The sequence below is a fragment of the Haliotis cracherodii genome, unplaced genomic scaffold, assembly GCF_022045235.1.
Source record: "Haliotis cracherodii isolate W230 unplaced genomic scaffold, xgHalCrac1.p SCAF_10, whole genome shotgun sequence".
NCBI lineage: Eukaryota > Metazoa > Mollusca > Gastropoda > Lepetellida > Haliotidae > Haliotis > Haliotis cracherodii.
The window spans coordinates 12274459-12299102 of NW_027266265.1; the positions used below are offsets into that span (position 1 = coordinate 12274459).

The 24644-nt window shown below is 39.3% G+C and overlaps 1 protein-coding gene across 7 annotated transcripts in view; it reads right to left on the bottom strand.

The window, feature by feature from the left end:
* Window positions 1-24644, bottom strand: part of LOC139454064 (protein spire homolog 1-like) — a 130603-nt gene that overhangs the window by 84625 nt on the left and 21334 nt on the right. For all 7 annotated transcript variants that reach the window (XM_071235561.1, XM_071235560.1, XM_071235563.1 and 4 more), the window contains exon 2: window positions 20468-20517. In XM_071235561.1, the coding sequence (XP_071091662.1) occupies window positions 20468-20517 (50 nt within the window). The remainder of the gene's footprint in view (window positions 1-20467; window positions 20518-24644) is intronic.

Consider the following 24644-nt stretch of genomic DNA (forward strand, 5'->3'; position numbering starts at 1 on the left):
GGGGTGGGATGGGGTGGGGTGGGGTGGGGTGGGGTGTGATGAGGTTGGTGACAGTAGGGTAGGGTGGCGCAAGGTGTAATTAGGGGGTTGACACAGTGGGATGGGGTTGTGTAGGGTGTGGTGATGGGGTGATGGGGTAGGGTGTGATGAGGGGAGTGACACAGTTGGGTGGGGTTGTGTAGGGGGTGATTAGGGGGGTGACACAGAGGGATGGGGCAGGGTGTGATGAGGGGGGTGACAGTGAGGGTAGGTTGTGATGAATAGGACGGAGAGTAGGGTAGGGCAGGTGGGGTGGGGTATAAGTGTCTGTACATCTGTCACATAACATCATGGTCATAATAACAAGGGATGAAAACAACAGCAGGACAAAATAATGAGCAAGTAAGCTTCCTTCACAAAAACATAATCCCCACATTAATCAACATGAAGAGTTGACAGTCCAGTCCTCTAATAAACTACAACAGACATCCGGTCATCAACCGTCTTGTCACTTTAAATCCCAACAAAAGATTGACACTATCCACCTGTCTGTTGGTACAAATGGCCGGTGGCTACAATAATCCCAACAACAGCATTTAGATAATATCAGACATAAACCTGTCCCCAACTGACCACAGGAGCAAGATGGACAATGCTCACTCACTACAAGGCAATTAACATCATCTTTGAACCCCCCAACAATAGTGAAAAGACAGGCCACAGGAACTTGCTATACAATAACATAGGTTTGAGGTTATCTCCCTGGAGGACCCTCATCCCTAGTACCAACACTCACACAAGGTGTGGATAAATGCATTAGGCAATGTTTTGTAATCCATTTGAGAACCAAAGGGTTCGGACAAAGAGTAAGGATTGATGTAGTAGATATCAACAGTTGGGATAAGGAGCCAAGAGCAAGTCTATCCTTGGTTAAATCAACACTTGTCCGAATTAACCAAATTAAGATGGTTGAAATGAGAAATGCCTGCAGGCGCTGTACTCTGAAGGTTAGCTACTCTCAAGGTCATTGGTTCTGGTTTGATGGTGATAGAAAGAGAGCAGAACTTACAAGTCGTCTGAAGTCCTCAGACAAAGTGAACAGGGCTGTGACACTTCATCAAAGTATCAATGCATCAGCAGCTGGGTGCCTGTTTAAGTATCTTCAGCTATTCTTGAAGGTCTGGTTTGATGGCAGACAGCAGCAAGTACAAGAACAAGCCATACATGGACACAAAACAATATCACTGTGGTCAACACATCCTCAGTTTTCCAGGGTATTATATCTTCATGCTTTTATGATTAAGAAACACCCTGGATCCATTCAGAACCATAGCTTTTTGGGGGGAGGAAGGTCACCCCTTTGAACCTATCAATATTTTACCGCAAACTTTCTCTCGCTCAAGAGAGTAATTTGATTGGAGTGCTATTTTTAGCACCAGGCCATATAATAAAGTGAAATGATTACAGTTTATTAGCCCACGATAACAGGTCTCAAATCGCACAGATCTGGAAAAAAATATCTTTGTATCTGTGAACCAATAAACCTAATACAAGGCAGACTCAGTGCCAATTCAAGGAGGGCTGTGTGATTAAATTTGACAAGGGTGAGTGAGTGAGTATGGTTTAATGCCATTTTAGCAACACAGATCATGGTAGAGTGCACAAATGATACATAAAGTAATTACAATTATTCATTACAGATATCGCACTTTGTTAAGTATGGTGCATACTTTTTTTTTTAAAAAACACAGCTGAGTAGCGCATAATACACTACAATGAGTTTTGACATTTTTGTATCCCTAATGCAACGACATTACCGTGAGCAACAAATCTGTACTGAAGTAATATACTATCTATCATGAATCTAGGTCATTACAGATAACATCTTTCTAGGTCAAATTAATTTGAGAGAGGGGGATCATACCCACCTTCAATATTCTGATAGCAAGGATTACATATCACCTATCACTAGTCTGCTGGAAAACCTAATATGACAACATCTGTCCCAAACATCGTCAAAAAGACCTGTCACAATAACCTGTCGTGTGGACAATAGCATTTGTCCTGAGTAAATCAGTACCTTATTTCAAATAATCCCCTCAAATTAGGTCAACCTGTATCTGGAGATTAAACACATATCTATATGATAATCTCATCCATGGCTGTATGGTTACATTCATATGGGAGATCAAGGGTATTGGGTTTTTTATATATAAGGACAAACACCAGCTGTTATGAATAATTGTAACCTAAGAGAAAATATAATAAAAGGAAATTTATAACCTTTTGACAATCAAAAAGTTTTCAAAACAGTCCATGGTCAGTAAAGTTGATTTCATGTTCACTGGGGTAAAAAACAAGTTTATTTCCAAATTCAACTCTAATACATATAGAATGTTATAAGAAAATAACCAAACCATAATATGTACATTCAGAACACCAATCTCATTAAAATCAGATCTCAGTTCTCGCTACCGCTAAACAAAGATCTGAGGACATCCCTGATTACGGGTCACGTCAGACCAACCTTGCGCGAACTTTGATCGACTAATGGAATGACCAATCAGATGGCAGCTTTCTCATGCTTTACGGCACTAATTTCAAATTGGCGACTACGCTTCCAAGCATATTTTGACAAATTCTCGATTATAAATTTGAAACCTAAACAAAAGACCATTCTGGAATGGCTAATAGATAGTCTAGATTGTATGGATTCGGTCGTTAAACCCGTAACTATCATTCGGAGTAAACGTTTTCAAGGTTGCATGATTAGAAATCACATTCCGACTGTCACTTTCATAATCTGGTAAGTGATGCTCTGATTGGTTCAGACGTGACCCCTAATGGGATGTCTTTAGATCTTTGTTTAGCGGTAGCGACAACTCAGGTCTGATTTTAATGAGATTGTTCCGAACACCAAATTTGCTTACCTTTTCGCAAACATCTGGTATCATAAGTATTTGTCAGTGATTCATAAACACATGTCATGATATCGTCGGACATGTACAATCGACTGTGCTTTTGGCAGAGATTTCTTATGAATATGGAAAGGGTTTTTGTCGCTTTTATTTATCAGAAATTGGAATAAAAAAATATTAATCTAAAAACACACTAATACTTTTTAAATCTTTACAGAAAAAATGTGAAAGAGATTGATTTACATGCTTCTACAAAAATCGCAATATGATGACTAAGCATAAACACCTTTTGGTTTTATATTAGCTTAGGAATCATGTACTACATCTTACCACCAATTATCAAGCATAGGTTTAAGGTCACTGTACAGTGTTGAAGTAGATGTACATTTTACATCAATCATACTTGCTACCATTTCACACATATAGATTGATACAAATTATTCTGTTTCCTAACATCATTATTCAGAAACCAGACTCCCCATCAAAAACAATTTGAAACATGAAACAGATGGTGTTTTTTGTTGTTGGCATATTGCCATTATACAAGAGTACAGCATATTTAGCATGTTCACTTTACAAATGTTAGACTGGTGGACTTTTCGCTCTAAGTTAATAGTCATCCATTCCAGATTATCGATGTTAATCCGGATTATCCCAGATAATCATCAGATAGAACATGACGTTATGGCCCAATATGGCATAATTCCAACTGTATAATAATCAGTTGTAAGCTTAACATAACAATGGTCTTACTACTGCAATAATCCCCTTGATCCAATGTTCAAGCTTCTGAAAAGAGCTGTTATATAAATATTATCTTTTAAATAATAACTCAATAATTTTTGTCATATAACTTGAATATTCTTTCACTGGACAACACCATTTATCATACTCCATGTCAGAATGATGAGATTGGTTCACGTGACCTTGATAAAATACTTTGTATCTGCCTTGGAAGGAAATAAATTTCTCAGTAGGAGAATAAATCACTTATACCCCACCATGAACAAAACAGGCAGCACATGGATTTCTGACAGGAAGAATAAATCCCTTTTACCCCACTTTATAGCAAAAAGCTGCACGCTTTTTCAAAGTCAATAAAAGTCATGTGACATAGTCAAGTTAACCTCAGCTCAATCGAACGGCTGTGTTCTATCTACAGTAAACTACGGTTATAAAGAACTCAAAGGGACTACTAATTTTGGTTCGTTATAACCGTAGTTCGTTATAAGCACATATACAGCATAACTACAGCAAGAAGTCGGGACCAAAAAAGTAAGTTTGTTATATCCGTCAGTTCGTTATAAGCGTGTTCGTTATAACCGTAGTTTACTGTATTTTGAATTTTAGATAATTAAATTAAATTACTGGAAAAATATATCTGTCGTATATAAACAGTCAGGCCGTCAGCATATAAACCAAGAAAATTTATATTTCAACTCTGTTTTTTCCACCAAAATAATATTCTAATAAGAGCCCCGTATTTCTAATTTTGAGAGCGCCTTGGGCGCTTATTATGTCGAATACGGTATATTAAGATTCATAAACCAAGACCCTCACTGGTTTGAGACCTCACCTTCAGGCATGAAGGATATTAATACAATATAAAACCCGAGGAATGCACTTCTATCACAACTTTCATACCTCAACAAGGAAATGACACAGAAAACATATCACCTGATCCTGATAAGACAACCAGTGACCAATTATTGTCAAAACAACAAAAGTGTTTGGTTTTTTCAATGCAACCAAGAAAGTAGATTTACACTGAAATCCAAATTATCCGAAAAGATCACCCATGTTGAACCATAAAATCTAAATGCATGATTTCCTCAAACAACTGCTGATATATTCATTAATTCTGGATATGCCACACTGACTGTATATTGTTAACATAAAGCCATTTTGAATGACATTAAGCCTGTTTATCACAAATTCGTAATTAGATATTTCCACATAAAAAGCCTACTTTTCCAACTGCTAAGGCTCTGTGACCTATGGATGTCCTGTAAGTGTTAAAAATGGACATCGATGGACAATGGTCAACCGATAAACTGTGATAAAATGTACAACCAAGGTATTAATCTCATTGCTATAGTCAACCATTCAAGCAGGTAGTCTTGAATTAATTTCTACCTGGGAGGTATTTAGACAGAACTAATGCTGTTGTGGCTAGCACACCCCTAACAAATAACGGTCAGTTTCCCAAGGCTTGACCACAAGTGGCCATATTTGCTGAGCATGTCACCTCAAACCATCAGAAAGACTTAAGTGAAACAGTGACAACTTTGAATGAACTGAGAAAATCCACCAAGCATGGAATGTTTCATGGTGGCTGTAAAACCTGGATTGGGTTTGTTGGCGGAACGTGTGTCCACTTTTGACCTTGTTGTAACTGTTTAAAGATGCCATACAGAATCTGAGATTGGTCACTTCTGATCATGAGAAAATTTTAAACGGCGGAATTAATTTGTTTGTGGGGAGTGTGAACCAAGCGAAAAGTCAATTTTGCCAGCTGGACATTAGGATTGGCAGTTTTACACAAACTTAATTATACTCGGCACCATAGCAAGTCAACAAGACCTAATTCAAACGAATACATTTCTCTGCCAGTATTGATTTGTTTTCATGCATGTAGCATGTACGGACAAATATTATTGTTTTCATTGAATGACATTCTGGATGAAAGATGATGATCATAATCGAAATCATTTCTCATTCCTGTGCAGTCTATTCTAGATATTGAGATAAATGAAGTGAAATATTGATTAAAATGAAATCTATTATTGAGGTCCCAGAGGCAGGCCTGCAGACCCGTGACAAGTAGAAATTTGTGTGGGTCCTTATACCCTGGAGTAAATTTATGTGTTGATTTATTTGTCACAATGAGCTGCACTTTTATTAACGAGGGCCTGAAGAGTTTAGTCAGGGCCTGCAGCTTCTAAAGTCTGTGGGTCCTGATGGCAATCTGGCAATTGTTCTATTTCAAACACTGGATACAACACTGACTGAACAAATGTACACATAAAAACACTATACATAATCTGCTGCGTGGAATGAGTGAGGATGATTCAACACTGCTGTTAGCAACACTCCAGACAGCATGTGACACTTCACACATTACACCCATGTCTGGAAACAAACTGCGGTCTTTGACATAATTCTATAACCACCAAGATAGTCCCTGCTCTGTTATAATAGGGGGAGACAATGCTATACACCAATGCTTCAATGGACACCCTCCAAAGTGACAGAGCTAGCATCCCCCATTGAGGGACTGACGATGACACTGACAAGTGACCACTAGCATCAATGAAGGGTATTTTCCAAATGGGGAAGGTATTTGTGACAAAAATACAGCAAGAGGTGAACAATCATTCAAGAAGGGGTTAGTGGGTTTATCAAGCCATTAATGTCAATCAGACATGGGAAAATACCCAAGGATTTAGTACTTGCTCTCTGCTAGATCTTGGGGATTAGTTGGGAGAAGTGTTTGTAATGTGAGAGTTCTGTCTGCCCGACCTTGGGCAGGTGGGGGCTGGACATTTGACTGACTCACTAGCAGACGGCAATCATGGATTCAACTCTTGAAGGAGCAACAAGCCTCTGTCTCACCTTCCTAGGAAAACTGCTCTTACACCTTCCTAGGAAAACTGCTCTTACACCTTCCTAGGAAAACTGCTCTAACACCTTCCCGGGAAAACTGCTCTTACACCTTCCTAGGAAAACTGCTCTTACACCTTCCTAGGAAAACTGCTCTTACACCTTCCTAGGAAAACTGCTCTTACACCTTCCTAGGAAAACTGCTCTTACACCTTCCCAGGAAAACTGCTCTTACACCTTCCCAGGAAAACTGCTCTTACACCTTTCTAGGAAAACTGCTCTTACACCTTCCTAGGAAAACTGCTCTTACACCTTCCAAGGAAAACTGCTCTTACACTTTCCTAGGAAAACTGCTCTTACACTTTCCCAGGAAAACTGCTCTTACACCTTCCCAGGAAAACTGCTCTTACACCTTTCTAGGAAAACTGCTCTTACACCTTCCCAGGAAAACTGCTCTTACACCTTTCCAGGAAACCTGCTCTTCCAATATATAATACATACAAGTATTTGAGTAAACGTTTATTTTAACAATTCAATCCCAGAATCCAATCTTCTACTGTAACATCACTTCTACTGTAAGTCACTGCATAAAATTTGTGTAACCATTCAACTTTAATAGATCCATATCACTTCCTAAGATTTGTGGCAGCCAGACATCCCCTGTCTGTTTGTCCATGAGCAGTAGGTGGTCATTGCTGACCCTACATCTGACCTTGAGTCCCCGGATGGATGTTCGTAGGGGGTCCACAAATCGATCTTATTGTTACGACTATTGTAAGTCTATCTAATAAACGAAATGAAGTTACACTGATCATTCGAGGAACAAGGCTTGTTAGGAAAGAAGAGCCATCACACACAGAGTTGTTCCCCCCGAGGCCTGGATGGTCAAGGTAACTGACCATAATCACCTTTGTAATGATGGTATCTCATTATCAGTGGCCATCTCCCTGTCAAGTAGGTCTGACCACCAGCCACTATCCAGAACATCCTGACACCATGACTAGTAGCCAATAATCTTTACAAGATATGTCAAAGACCAAACTGTTAAGAGTTCAGACCGATCATGTACCTCGCCCCTTTCAACCAGCACACGGCAACACATGACTGACCATGGCCACAGCTTATTGCAGGGCTGACCACAAGGTGCAGTCATGGTCGACACCAGCACAAGGACTATGTACCAGGATGACATAATAACACATTTTAAGGAACGTTATAACCCCAGTATACTTTTACATGAAGTTCACTCAAATCAAGCAGATTCTGACCCTAGGGCAATTTGCTGAAACCATTTCCATCAGTACAGATCAGCTGGAAGGACTTCATAAAGGGGACTATGTCCAAGCAATATTGCCAACTACAAACATATAGCAATAAAACAGAAAATTAGAACACAAGTGATGGAGTAAAACCTTCAAACAAGACAATAAGTACAACAATGCTGAAAATGAGCTCCAAATTATGAAACTCAGTTCTTCTCTAAATCTCCCTCAGTTGCAGTAGCAGTCTAGCATCCATAGGATCACGCTGAAACATCTTCCTCGACTATAACTTGATATCAGAAAGCCAAAAGATACAACTGAAAGATAGGATAGTGGAAAAACAGATTTGGCAATCAGATTAATGATTTTTTTTCAGATCCTATAACCAAAGGATTGTCAATGATACAGACACAAGCTGTCAAAATACATTCTGCAAGTACTGAATAATCATCTATATTCCCCACAGAATCTAAGGTTTCTGTTGTCCAAAGACAACTTTTCAACTTTTGTAAGAAATAACACAAGACTCCAGCAGTAGTTACACAATACCAAACAATCCCGGTGTTCATCTAGTATTTGTTTGCCATGAAGATGAACTCACACTTTCTGACCCAATCCTTGGAGATAGTTGTTGCCAGTGTGGTCAGTCCTGTGTTAGAACAACGGCGGCCATTTGCCTTTTTTGCTGACATTGCAGCTGCCAAAAACAACATGGTGAGCTGTTGTCACATTTGCGGTTTCGGTTTGTACCACAATGTCACAGACAGACGTCATCACTGGCGCTGCCTGTATATTCACAGTTGGCTCATACAGGGGACTAGTATCCTATACATTTTTCATGACTTTATCACTGACGTCTCAACTGACGTTATACTAGATGAACAAATGAGTTTCATAAGCAGAGCAGAATATATTGTTCCAAAGATTATCCCCAATTCTGAGCTAGACACATTTGTACCAAAATAGTCAGTGCTATGTACAGAGAAGCTCTTTTGTCTCTTCGTAGACATCAATCACAAATGAACACCCCACTGTGGAATTGTATCGACATATCCTGCTATAACCTGTGGCACACAAATTTCTCGGAGAAATCCTTGCGATAAACACATTTCCAAGAGAGGAATTCATTGCCACCAAGTAATGTCCCTTTCACATGTAAAGACATTCCTGGTATCATCACTGATTCCAGTGATTCATTCATATAATTTTCACCACGATTTTGCCTTTTAAACCCTTCAGCAAATAAACAAGACATATTATCTCTAGCAGAGACGTTTTTATATTAATAGTGATTATCAAGAAAGCTGGGTTTCCAAACAAACAAGGTTTCAGTGTATATAGACATCAATAGACTTGGAACCATCTGAATTGGCAAAAGAAGGGTTTGTTTTTAGTTGCCTGCTAGGAGACCAGATAGGCAAATACATTAGACCAGGTACAGTGAGTGAGTGAGTGAATGCAGTTTTACGCTGCTTTTAGCAGTATTCCAGCAAATATCACAGCGGGGGACACCAGAAATGGGCTTCACACATTTTGCCCATATGGGGTCTTCAGCTAACTAGCAAACGCTTTAACTTCAGGGAACCCCACCGACCCTAGACCAGGTAGAGGTGACATAATCGTTGGATATTATCTCAAACCAATTAAAACATCTTTTAAACATACAAATTGAATTTGGTCAAGATGAATAGAAAACAATCAGGATGGAGGCAAGGGAAAGTGATCCTCTAGCTGAACAAGCAGGTAAAATAGTACAGAAAGCGTGCCAAGACAATGAAACCACAAGAAATCTTTTACATTACATGTCCCAGTACCTTGATACTCTGCCAAGGTATTTGCACATAATAACCTGCCCACTTTGAAGACAATATCTGCCACTGTGATTTGTCCTGGTGCCAAAAATGCTCATATCATGCAAAAAGAAATATGTCGTCAGTCCTGCAAACAGAAATAGACCACATAACACACTGCACTTATCCTCAGCAGCTGTTCAGTGAGCTAGGTGTCTAATCCATGGTTAATCATGCTTGCCACTGTTTCAGGGGGCGGTTGGGTAGCCTAGTGGTTAAAGTGTTTGTTTGTCACGCCTACAGCCCGGGTTCGATTCCCGACATGGGTACATTGTGTGAAGCCCATTTCTGGTGTCCCCTGCTGTGATATTGCTGGAATATTGATAAAAGTGGCGTAAAACCATACTCACTCACCCCACTGTTTCAGCACAGGAAGTGAGTGAGTGAAACATTTTTTACGCCACAGCATTTCAGCTGTAACATGAAGGTGGTCAAGTCGGAGCTGAGGAACCAGTGGTCATCAGTGAGAGCATCAGCCATTATAATGTAGGCACCACCACCCCACTGTGTGGGGCAGCACAAGGTAGTCCTGCACTATAGGGGAAAGTGCCTAGGGTACAAAAGGACCTGTTTTAACCATGTCTATTGGGGCAGAACTGAAAATATCACATTTCACACTCACTATCTCCTGTATCGATGTAATGTATCCTATCTGGCTAATGACATTTTGTCAAATAGTTGGAAATGTAACTCAATTCAATATTTAAGGCATGACAATTTCGTGTACATGGAAGACCCTCGACTTACATCTAGTCTCAGAAATAAAATAAACTCCAAATGGAGCCCAGAACAATGCTTAAGTTCAGTTATTCGATCTAGACTTGCCAAATAGTTTGACTTGAGTTGGATCGATTCCTAATTAATACTCTCAGGTCTGAGAGACAGACGAGGAAGACCCCTATAAGAATCTCAATCTGGTGTCCTGTTTGGGAAAACGAGTCCTTGGTCCCTAGGGCCCCTTGGACAAGAGAAGATCAAATGCTGGGACCAACGCTAAGGGACACTGTGAGTGTCCTTTCTTTTGACATTAGTGCAGATTCAGCGCCTCTCCAACGAGAAGGGAAAAGTATTTCTCCATGTTTGAATGACCCTATTTAAGTTCTGTTGGCTGTCCTGAGAAAATACCTCAGTGTTGTCAGTCTTGCATGCCTGGTTATATGGTGCATTTTTTCTTGATGAGAATTTCATTTGATCCATCAGAGCATGGCATCACGATGTCATCACAGTCATCGCCGGTGGAATATATGTCTCCTGCTTCAGTGGTGGTACATTATATAACATGGCTTATCAGTCGGAAATATACAACAGTGCAAGTTGAAATTGATTTTTTTTGGTTATAAATCATGTTTGTATTCATGAAATTTTGATGAAAAGATTGGATGTAAATCATGTTCTGTTGAATGTAAGACGCTATGGTTCAGCAGAAATTAGTAATATGTCACTCTATGCACAAATAGGCTTAAATTTTACATGCATAATGAAATCAGAATAGTGAGTTGTTGAGTTGTTCTCTGACCCTACGATATATCAACTAAATAAAAATGAGTGAGTTTGGGGGTTTAACGGCTTTGAACAGCATTCCAGTTATATCATAGCAGTGCTGACAAACTTGGAACATAATCAGTGCAAACCTGAGATATGAGTCCGAGATCATAGGTTCCTGGCACACCAAAGAGAGGCAACTCTGCACAGTGAATATGAAGAATATTGACAAAGGGTGATGAAAGGAAAATAAATTCACATCTATATATAAGATGTTTTTGTTCTCAAATAAGACCATGTTAAGAAATATTGATTCTCCCTGAAGAAAAAGGAACATGTCTAATCTACCACAGCAGGTTAACAATTTCAAGACAATGATAAACCTGGCAAGCGTGAATTATTGATACCATGTGTCATAAAGTTAATAATATTGACCACACATGTCTCCATGCATGACTTATGAAGCACCAAGGGTCACAGCGTCCATGTTCAATGTTTATATTGCAGGTGACCGTTCAAAAGTGACCGTTACCATACTCCCCATTCTTCTGGACACTTGACCGTTTTTGTATGTGTGCTGGTACACATACCAGTGAAATTAAATTGCAGCACAGGAGTCAACACTGACATATGTTGATAAACAGATTATACCCCTTAACCTAGGTAGTTATTGAACAGGAGGATATGACCTTGTTGACCCCGTGCTGTTAGTACGACAACTAATCACATTTAATAGCATTTTCATACCAGGGTTCAGTCGACTGATGTGAAATAAACGCTAAACACATGTTTTGTGGTCACACTTATTGTAACAACATTTGACTCATACGGAATGAATCTCAATTATTTTATGACATATTATTAGGCCGATTGTGTGAGGAATAAAACCCATGGCATGTTTGAATCAATTATGATTCACCGGTTTTAAAGAAAAATGAATGGAGTTTTATGACAATGTGGACATCTGTTGTATAAGCTGATCAAAAAGGATAATTTGTTGTTGGAATTTAAGTGTTGATAAAGACAGATTTTGATCTAGACCAAGATCAACAACAACAAATGGCACATTTGTTCCCTGATTTTCAGCTCATATTAAACATGCCAATATATACTGAGTACAGAAATATTTGTCACGAATACTGACAAGTATAACTTAAGAATATAATTCAACATTTTTCAGTAATTATTAATCTAAAAATGGTGTAACTTGTGTCACAAGACACAGGTGTATCCTTTAACCTGAACAAAATCAATGGCATAATTGAAGGAACGATTTCAAGTTACAGTAATTTTCTTAATAAAACATTTATGCGTGATACATATATATTAAACTAGAAATTTACAATTTCTATAAATCTTTCTCAACTTTACTGCTAGTAAACTAAATAGCTACATCACAAGGGATATTTGTGATCATGAAAAAATCATTTCTCGATGAACTGAAATCAAACACATAAATTTGTTTCATTTGAATGCTATGTTTATAGGGTGTTAACAGTCTGATGATGTTTTCCTTAGAACGTTTTTAACATCGTGAAGGATACATAAACATGATAACATCAATAAATTCTTTTCATTTATGTGGAACCATATGCTATTTGCCAGAGGTCCAAAACTGTGTTTCATCGCAACAAATCAAAGCCAAGATAAAATCTGTCACTAATAGTTTTTTTTAACAAGAAACTTGATCTTTTTTTCTTCAAGTTCAACAAGGCACTATACATTCAAACAAAAGTCAACAAAACCATGAACCAAACTGCAAGTCTTTGCACGTGGACAACATACGTCTGTCTGTTTTCTTAAATCTTATCTAAATGTGATCGCACTGATCCTAAAAAAACATGTCCGACTTATCCCGAGGAACGTTAACCCAAAATCAGTCTACGTCCAAAAAAAATATACATGGTTCCTTTGTAACACAGATTATGTCAATTTCAGATAATCTCTAACCAACCAATCACTGTTTTTTGTGATGTTGTCATGGCAACGTGTCACACTGTTTTTGATTTTTTTTCCCATGCTGTAGGTTTCGGAAGAAAAAACAACTGGCCATGATCCTGAGATGATCTCATGCTGCACTCTGGTCATGTGTAACAACCACAGTCACATACAGATACAGTCAGATTCCAAAAATTGCAGAAACATGTCTGCTGCATGCGAAACAGTCCATTCCATAAATATTTTACAGCTTTCTTATACAGAACTTTATGATGCTCAAGTTACAGAATCCCAGTGATGCAATTATTATACAATTTTCAAAGAATATCAAGATATACTACCCAAAAGAGTGAGTGAGTGAGTGAGTGAGTGAGTGAGTGAGTGAGTGAGTGAGTATGGTTTTACGCCGCTTTAAGCAATATTCCAGCAATATCACGGCGGGGGACACCAGAAATGGGCTTCACACATTGTACCCATGTCGGGAATCGAACCCGGGTCTTCTGCGTGACGAGCGAACGCTTTAACCACTTGGCTACCCGACTGCCCCACTACCCAAAAGAAGTTAAAGATAATTTTCATATGACTGTAGTTAGTCTGTCTTATCATGACATGACAGATTAATTATAGTTATAAAATAAATCGGATGTTCCTTAACTTCTTTTGAGTGTATATATACAAGAACAGTTTTAAATCGTGAAAAACATATTTTGACAAACGAGTCTGAAGTGTTATCAAATAATGTTAAACTCTGTGAAATCATTTCACTTTATAGGGATTATCATCCCTGCTTCATATATTCAATATTAATCAGTTTTTCCAAAGCTTTCCTAAAGTTCTGTTGACAAAACAAATTAAATATCAACATGGAAAATATGCCAATGCAATTTTCAAATACAAAGCAACCTTCTTTGTAAAATCTTTATTTGAAAAGTTCATTTTTCAGACAAAATTCTCCGTGTCATCTTCTGTGCAATGTCAATAGGCATTACATTGCTCCGTGACAATGATCAGGTGCATCATGGGTATTGATGCACACTCAAGTGGACAGACGCAGGAATGAATTTGACACTTCCTTTTCCTGACGTTATGCGCATTTTATTTAAATCTCAAAATATAAATAGACATCACAGGAAGTGCAAGTTTGATCATCTTGAAACAAGTCATTTAAACGATTTCTATTTAATATTGTAACCATATTTGTATTTTTCATTCCTTGTATTTGAAAATATTCTAGCTTTTTCACACAATGCTGCCACACTGAGCATACATTCTAGCACCTCAGTGAAATGTACACCTGAACAATTCCAGGCTGACAGCCACAAAACAAACAAAGCAATAAACGTTGTCTTTTTTCAAACTTTCACAAATTCTGTACTGAAGTATTGAAAAATACTGAAGCGTTATTCTTCTCAAGAGTTTAGACTCAAGTTACATGAAATCAAAGACACATGCGACCAAACTGTAAGATATCTAATATCAGGAACACCTATCATGTTCAACATGACTGTAAGATATTTAATTTCACAGACACCAATCAAGTTCAAACAAACTGTACGATATTTAATCTCAGAGACAACGATCACAATGCCTTAAACAATAACACACTTCAAATACTTTATATGAGGATATTCATTTCAACTAAGAAAGAAGTTACTTTTGAAGAGAAACATCTTTAATGTAGCGACTTTAAGCAACAATTTTCAAATCATAACCAGACAGATGAGCCCTAGTCCAGCCATTTGAAAGATGTACTTTAAGATTGAAGATAGGTTCACTCAATGTGTGTGTGTGTGTGTGTGTGTGTTGGGATGAGTTGGGAAGAGGCAAAAAATGGGCTTCAGATATTGGGGAATACGACCTGGGTCTTCGGTGCGATGAGTATTTGGATGACTATGCTAAGCAAAAGCCAATGGACAGAGAAAAACCTACATTGCAACAAACAAGTGTCCTGCTTCTTCAAATCCAATCCTGGTCACAAGGTTGTAGTATATACAGTACAATAGCCACCAGTCTACTTTGGAGATTACTGTCCCCCACATGGCAGAGTCTGAGCCAAATCTAATCCCCCAAATCCTCACCCCCCTCAGATGCGCTAGGGTCATGCTCGGCCAACCAACATGTGACAACTATACTGCTCCAAAAACAACAACGGTGACTTGGTACTCCAAAACAAGCAAATAACACTCAACAGGTGCTCTGGAAAACACCATTGATCAGAAATCTATCGAAGTCTAATCTAGCAAAGACGTGTGGAGAAATGTCTGATGGTCAGTTACCACAACCTGGTCAAGTTACACAGACTAGTGTGTAATGGGAGGAAAACGGAAATTAATCCTCTCTGCATGAATGGCTGCCGTTATCAGAGAGTGTGGATTCCTTAACCCTTTAGGGCTTGTCACTTGAAACTGAAACTTGGTATAGATTATAAACCTTCAGAAATATGGTCAGAATTTGTAACTTTAATTCATATTTTCATAAATGGTGGTTCAGAATTTGATCGAATGAGTAAGTTAGAATACATATTCTGCTAGCAAGGGGAACAACGATATATTGACACACCAGTGATATATTTTGCTATGAATTACCATATCCAGAAGACCTTACTGAACCTGTTTTACAATATAGACAAAGGGTATTGCAATGTATATCGTAATACAATATTAACTGCCACTGCACTGATCCATATGAGTAACACCACATCATTATTCAAACTGATTCTATTAACCAATATCAACAAATTTGTAAGCATTTGACAGACATTCAATTGTACATAAAATGGTTCCTAAATTTCTCAAGCCAACCATTATCTTCAGAATTAAGCAATTCTTCTGGCATTGGAATAAGAAATGGGAGTTCTACATAAGAACTACCTGGAAAATGTTCAAGGATATTCCTTGGACAAAACAAGTATTACACAGATCCTCCTTACAATTTACAGAACTTTCATAACATAAGCTGAACTTCCGCAAAATGTAAAGTCCAAAACAAACTCTTGTACGTGTCACTCAAATCTTTTTGGCATAAGTTCCATATTTCTTTGACAGAAAAAGTAGAAGATAATTTGCAGACTGCGACATGACATAAGTCTCTAATCACTTTGTCAATAACATGTTATACACAATAATTCCTTGAAGTCTTAGACAGGTATTTAGAAGTTAGGAGAACATGAATATATGACACATTTTTTCATGGATAACAACTTCATACTTGCAATGACGTTTCAGGGCTACTTCTTGCCCCTTTATTGAGGTTGAAACATCATTGGAAAGAATAAAGTTATTATCCTAAAAAAGCATCACATATTCACACTAATTCTTTGTTTACAAACATCCTTAACAGGAAAACAGAACCAAATGACCAATAAGATGCTGGAAGCTCTAGCCAAGCCAGCTGAGGGCAAGAACAGAGCCAAGATGTTGATGTGAGAATTCCTCTGAGACACAAGTTGGCTGATTATCAAAGTCATTAAAGGGACAGTATGGGGATAAGTCCCTTGATAGATCCCTGCAGGGCGCCCCCTGTTGGACGGCTATATTCTCACAGGACCAGACCCACAGGGTGTCTCGCCTGTCAATCAAAGGGATGTCGATTCCACCTGGGTTTTATTACCTGGGGTTATTGTGATGTGAGGGTTGTTAAAGGTCATATAGTGACCATAGAGGTGGCTAATTGCTGTTTTATTGGGCTATATGCTATTATGTGGACCAGTGCTGTGATATAACTGCTGTTTATTGCCCTGTAATGAAAGGTAAACGGGTTGCACAATCAGAACTTGAATATTCATTTTATTGCATACAAATTTGCATTAAAATTAACATTACTATAGAAGGCTGTTAGTGTCGAACATTCTAAAACTTCAAACTTCAATAATATCATTCTGGAAAGAATACGGATGAAGCCAAAATTCCCTCAATGTTATTTAATACCATCCAGAGGTTACTGTTATTTTGGTTGGTGTAAAAAGTTGATAAATGAAACAAAACAATAAAGAGAAAGAAATAAACACACAGAGAAAGACCACACACTAGGATTCTGAACTTTTATTTTGTTCAAAATTTGATGTTTTTAAGTTCTTATTTCAGAGGTATTTTAAGATTTTATTGTAATATTGCATTTGATGCAATAAAGCAAAAATTAAGCATTCAATGCTTTTCCTCCTTATTGCTCCTCCTAGGACCTTGCCCAAGTCATCACATTCGTTATAACTATACCACTCAAAATTGTTAAGGACCACCCAATTCTTTCATACAACAAATGTTATATTTGGGCTAACACTTTCTTAGTAAAGTACCGATTCTGGTACTTTTTTGAGTGAGTTAGTGAGTGAGTATGATTTTACACCACTTTTAGCAATATTCCAGCAATATCATAGCGCGGGACACCAGAAATGGGCTTTACACATTGTACCCATGTGGGGAATTGAACCTCGGTCTTCAGTGTGAAGAGCTAGCACTTTAACCACTAGGCTACCCCACCACCCCCTCAAAACTGTGAACAAAATTACATTATAACAAATCCTAAAGATGAAGAAATGGGATGGGGGGGGGGGGGGGGGGAGAGAGAGAGAGAGAGAGAGAGAGAGAGAGAGAGAGAGAGAGAAAGAGAGAGAGAGATGCTATAAGATATATGGCAATGGAATTCTTATGTTTCAAGATAATTTCTGGAATCTGAGGAAGTCCATTTCTTCGGCCCAGAACAGTCCGAGATATCTCTAGTACACAAAGTATTGATATAAGATTATTCTGGTTTTACACCTTGTAAACAAAAAACGTCAGAACTTTTGGCGTCAATACAAAATCATAACACTCGGGATCTTTGCCTTCAGATGCCATGTTTACAATGTCCACTGAACATGGTGTGGCCAAAGTTTTATTTACAATAAATGGTAAATTGTGGAAACTAGTATCAACACGATATGTTGACCATGTCTACTACTGAGTCAAACCTAACTAAATAAAAAATTATGGCCGAGAAGAATCATGTGTTTTGATCTTGAGCCCCAAACATGAATTCATATTTTCCTTATTTTCTTATCAGCATTTGTTGAATGATTTTCACTTATGTCCAATGTTGAAATTTGACTGTCACTTCACATGAATATCAATTCCATCTTTCCACTAGTTCCAGAAATACCTACGTTGATCATATATTCTGAGTTGGGGCTTTCATATACATGTTATCAGCCCTGAATGTGGACAGATAACAAACAGGTGACAGTATGTAGTATTGACACTGTCCACCCAGATGTCAACTGGAAGTGGAGGAAACAGTCCAATGTTGAATCTTTTGGGTCCCATGTATCTTGACAACAGGCCAGGGCTACATGCAGTGACCATTACTGTTGACAAGACATCGGAAAACCAGGAACACCTCACCATAAACATTGGTCTTCATGACTGGCCAGTTTGTTTAACATCTGACAGCTACTTGTTGTATAGCCCATTTAACTATTCTGGTTCCGGGTTGGGCAAATTGTGACTGTTTGCTGTGAAACTGGACTGTTGAAACCTTTGAGATGTTGGAGAGATAGACTGAGAGGGTGAAAGAGAGAAAAATAGAGTGGGGATAGACAGAGTGTGGGATATAGATGTAGAAATATAGAGATGGAGAAAGTGAGGGAGAAAGAAATAGAAAGGGCCAAAGAGGGGGGGGGGGGGGGGGGGGAGAGAGAGAGAGTGTGGAGAGTGAGTGTGGGGAGAGAGTGGAGTGAGTGTGGAGGGAGCGGAGAGAGAGAGAGAGAGAGAGTGGAGAGAGACAGAGTGGACAGAGAGTGGAAATTGAGAGAGAGAGAGAGAGAGAGTGGAGATGGAGAGAGAGAGAGTGGAGAGAAAGAGAGTGGAGAGAGAATGTGGAAAGAGAGAGTGGAGAGAGAGAGTGAGTGTGGAGAGAGATGGAGAGAGTGGAGAGAGAGAGTGGAGTGAGAGAGTGGAGAGAGAGAGGAGATGGAGAGAGTGGAGAGAGTGGAGAGAGACAGAGTGGAGAGAGAGTGGAAATTGAGAGAGAGTGGAGATGGAGAGAGAGTGGAGAGAGAGAGTGGAGATGGAGAGAGAGAGAGAGAGAGAGAGAGAGAGAGAGAGAGAGAGAGAGAGAGAGAGAGAGAGAGAGAGAATGTGGAGAGAGAGAGAATGGAGAGAGAGATAGAGAGTGGAGAGAGAGTGGAAATTGAGAGAGAGTGGAGATGGAGAGAGAGTGGAGAGAGAGAGTGGAGATGGAGAGAGAGAGAGAGAGAGAGAGAGAGAGAGAGAGAGAGAGAGAGAGAGAGAGAGAGAGAGAGAGAGAGAGAGAGAGAGAGAGAGAGAATGTGGAGAGAGAGAGAATGGAGAGAGAGATAGAGAGTGGAGAGAGAGAGAGAGAGAATGGGGAAAGAGAGAGAGAGATTTTTCATCACTTCACCAGATGTTTCACAGGCCACATCAGACTTACAGCACCTGTAGTCTATGTGATAACCACATATATCACACCTAAACTCACAGAAACCAATCTATTGCTAGCATACACAATTATATTGATATGAACCTTTCTATTTGCAGGGGTTAGAAAAAGAAATTGTTGCTTTCATTTTCTAAGAACTTTTTACCACTAACGTCAAACATCTTCATTCATATTGAAAAACAAAGAAAGCTCAGTTCATAGGCTGACAACAAAATCCTGCCCATATCCGTAAAGAATATCTGTCACTGAAAAAAAACATTCTACAGATCACACTTTGATACAGAACATTTCAATTCAATAGTTGTCGTTTCTGCAATTCCTTCCGTGCAAAGAGTCAGAAATCAACATGCACATTTCTCAAATAAAGAAACAGGATTTTGTGCTGGATCTTGTGATACTCTTCAGATCAAATATTTGGGATCTGTATTTTAAATCTCGAGTTCTCGCCACACCCCACAGAGTGAAATGAATAGGGGTGATGGCACGCGGCTGCATGTTGAAAGTTGACTCACAGATCTCAGGTTTATGCTTGAATGTTGACAATGGTGTTTGTCTCGTATTGCTGTGTTTTCCGGTTAATACACCTTGAGCTGGTACACAGGTGGCACAGCACATATATTAAACATGTTTCGTGAAAGTCCTTCAGATTTGCGGAAGTCACCATTCTTCAGAAGTTTACAATTTTTCATTAAGAATCATAAAATATGTTTTGAAGCTAGCGCATTCATACAAGTCTCCACTGTCTACAATTTGAGAGTAACGGAAATTGTTTTAGTGCAAAGTTTGCAAACACCACATTCGGCAATGTTTCAGCAGTAGGATGGTCGGCTGGAAATTATCAAGACCGGAGAGACATTCCAATAATTAATATCATAAGCATGATCCATTAAGTGCCTCTTACATCAAGCAACCGTTGCTGTGATCAATTCTAACCAGAATCCCAGAAGAGTTTCAATGCAAAGTAATTACATCATGCATCGGACAAAGAGAATCATCTACTTACATCTTTTTCTTTTGCGATTCGACTGCCCTTATTGAATAATGAATTCCGATCTGAAAGAAAACAGAAGATTCAAATTAAATCAAGCTGAACAACAATGAGATCAAACAGAAGATATTGTTAGAATTTTGTCCTGTACCTTCAGAAATCAACTTCCTGAACAATTTTTTTTTTGTTTCAAACATATATATCCATCTTATAAAAGAACATGTTATCACAAATGAAGTGGTTACAAGACATTAAAAGAAATTTGAGTTCTAAACCTACTTACTACTCATGTTTAAAAAAGTTGAAATAGTGTTCACAGATTCTTAACTGCATTAGATAGTGAATTCAGTTTAACGCCACATTTTTCGCAATATTCAGCAATATCACGTTCGGGGACGTCAGACATTGGCTTCAGATATAAAAGTGTACCAATGTGGGACCTGGGAATACAGCATGATCAGTAAAACTGTGAGATCAGGATGCATTTTTTGGTCAAACTAAAGAAGTAAAGCTACTGAGTTGAAAGGATGGCAGAATACCGAAACACATGGCCAGTCACAATTCATACATTGCAATGGCAAGCCACTGCTTCGAAGGCATCAACTAGAGAGGTCAGTAATGAAATATCGGCCATTAGCCTTGAAGCTTACACTGTCTGAAGACAGGCAGGTAGATGTCTTCACAAAGACAGGCCATGGTGACTACATTCATCAAGCAATCAGGAGGGGTTTAGGTGGGTCACTCAATTCAATTACGAGAGAGCTACAATAGGTCAGGCTCCCTTGAAATCTAATTTGAGTGACTCAAGCTTGTTACTTTATAAATTAGTTGGAGCTCCTATTCTGATGGGGATATATCCTGGGACAATTGTCTAAAGAGTTGGCCCTGTGATGCAAGGGTACAAGGTTTGTTTCAAATAAACCAGAAGCTCAGATGGGCAACACAAGTACAGCCTGACCAGATGGATGACACCAGTGCAGCCAGTCAAGATGGATGACACCAGTGCAACCAGCCCAAATGGATGACACCAGTGCAGCACGACCAGATGGATGACACCAGTGCAGCACGACCAGATGGATGACACCAGTGCAGCACGACCAGATGGATGACACCAGTGCAACCAGCCCAGATTGATGACACCAGTGCAACCAGCCCAGATGGATGACACCAGTGCAGCACGACCAGATGGATGACACCAGTGCAGCACCACCAGATGGATGATACCAGTGCAACCAGCCCAGATGGATGACACCAGTGCAACCAGCCCAGATGGATGACACCAGTGCAGCCAGCCCAGATGGATGACACCAGTGCAGCCAGCCCAGATGGATGACACCAGTGCAGCCAGCCCAGATGGATGACACCAGTGCAACCAGCCCAGATGGATGACACCAGTGCAACCAGCCCAGATGGATGACACCAGTGCAACCAGCCCAGATGGATGACACCCGTGCAGCCAGCCCAGATGGATGACACCAGTGCAACCAGCCCAGATGGATGACACCCGTGCAGCCAGCCCAGATGGATGATACCAGTGCAACCAGCCCAGATGGATGACACCAGTGCAACCAGCCCAGATGGATGACACCAGTGCAGCCAGCCCAGATGGATGACACCAGTGCAGCACGACCAGATGGATGACATAAACCACATTTTTTCATGTATAATATTTACATACAAAGTTACGATATTTCCGTCTTGTCTGTCACATTACAGTATGAAAAAAACAATGAAATATGTCACGGACACTGAGGAATGACAATGTCAGCCATTAAGAACAAGGACCATCACGACAAAATTATGACCTCACAGCATGTCATCATGAAGCAAAAACAGAAATATTACAATGCAGGTGTACCGTGGGAACCTACTAGTGTACTTCATGGTATGATCTCCCCCGCCGTGATATTGCTGGAATATTGCTAAGAGCGGCGTAAAACCATACTCACTAACACTAACTCATGGTATGATCAAGGGTGAGTTGAGCTTAACCCTACTTTTTACAGTATTTCACATCCTGTTCGCATAATGTGGGAAGGCAAGCCCAAAGTGACACATGTCATTGACGTATAGGGCTTTAGTAAAATGCATAAGCACAAGCATGGTATGGACAAACCTTACAACATTATCAGACTGAATCTGGGATTCGAATCCAAGATGAGTGGATCACAGCAAGGAAAAAGGAGTTAACTCTGTTCAGCAAATTATAGTGACTTAGACTGCTGCACTACTGAAGGAGTTTTAAGACCATGTGAGATACAAGCCTACTTGGAGGATACAGAAAAAGGCTAGCAGTAAATGAAATGGTTGAAGCGTTTTATTTGTTTGTTTGTTCATTGTTTGACACCACACTCAGCAATATTCCAGGTATATGACAGAGGTCTGTAAATAATCTATTCTGGTCCAGACAATCCAGTGATTGACATCATGAGCATCAATCTTCGCAATTGGGATACGATGACGTGCATCAACCAAGTCAGCTAGCCCATCCATCTGATCCCGTTTACGAGAAGCATGGGTTGCTAAAAGACCAATTCTAACCTGGATCATTACGGGTTGGTCGAAGGGGAAAGGATTGTGGTAAGAAGCATGGAGTGAGGCCAGTGTGGATGAATAAGAAATTCCTAATTATTCCATTTTCATAAATACTTAATGAAATATAGATTCCTCTTTTATGTCAGGAACAAAAGTTATTGTCGTTATTGTCGTTATTTCAACTTCCAAACATACAAATATTTTACTTCCATATTTTCATACAGTGGATTATTTAGAACTTTGTCACTGTTATCTTAAGTTTGAATTGTTTGTTCAAGTTGTTTCAGCTTGACCTAGAGCCCTCTACACATGGCATAGTTACATCACTAGAACATGCAGGTAACACAGATGACAGATGCATGCTGGGTTAATCAGGCTAGGCTCCAGTATCAGAGGAATTGTGAAGCGGACTTCCTGTTTGAATATACATAGCGATAGCGACAAACAGCTACACCACCTGTCACATATTCATACTCATTTCCACCGCCTCTAAGTGTATGGACACAAATGTTTCATTTTATGTTGATAGACGTTTTCATCTAAAAAAACTTCTCCTGAAATTGGATTGTTTTCATTGTTTCTTAATATACTGTATATACAAAACAATATTTCTTAATAAAAAGATGATTCTGTTTTATTTTGTGACTGTAAATCATGAATTGTGTCTCCAATGTGTGTGTATGTGTTTTATTGCTTAACAAATCATTCATCAAGTCCAGCTATATGACAGCAGCCCTTAAATAATCGAGTCTTGAACAGACAATCCAGTGATTGATAATGATAACCCATCATGGTACAATGACCTGCCATCACCCAAGTCACCGAGTCTTACTACATGATTCATTGAGTAACCTCTTACAACCGCCATAGTTGCTGGGGACCTATTCCAACACAGAGTCCCCACTGGGCTCCTACAGTGTGGAATAGTTGTGACCAAATAGGCTATCCACCACTGTTGCCACAAAAGCAATATCCTCTTCAAGTGTGAAAGTTCATTAACACGCACTACGTCTACACAGTAATCACATGTGCTATACCGAGAGTACAATTAGACACATGAGCTTGACATGTCATGTGGCCATGTCACATCCGGGGAATATTTAGATTAGTCTCTATGTCTATGTCAGCCATTTTGCTTTATATCCAATGTACAGGATCGTAAAGCTTTCACTATAATTTAAGTCCAATGATTGAGTGAGTGAGTGAGTTGGGTTTAACGCCGCTTTAAACAGTATTCCAGTTATATCGCGGAGTGTCAGCTTCATGTGTGAGGAAAGCCCGAAGTGATGCAGGTCTCAAACATTTACCACTTCGGTGAAACCCACAAGCACGGGTATGGTTCTGACAAACCTAGAAACATAATCAGGGCGAACCGGGATTCGAACCCACAATCATAGGTAGCTGACGTGCCCAAGGGACGCAACTTTGCACAGCAAATCACGGCGCCTTAGACGACTGGGCCACCTGTGCCCCCCACTTAAGTCCAGGGTCTGGGATTCTGTTGTACGTATATGCTGAATGAAATCAAAATTTAAACTCTCATATTTCACTCCAACTCTAAAACACAACACTGTGAAAATATCAAATATAGCTTCTATTCAAAATAAGAAACTGCAAAAAATGATATATATTTGACCTGCACACAGAAACTGATACA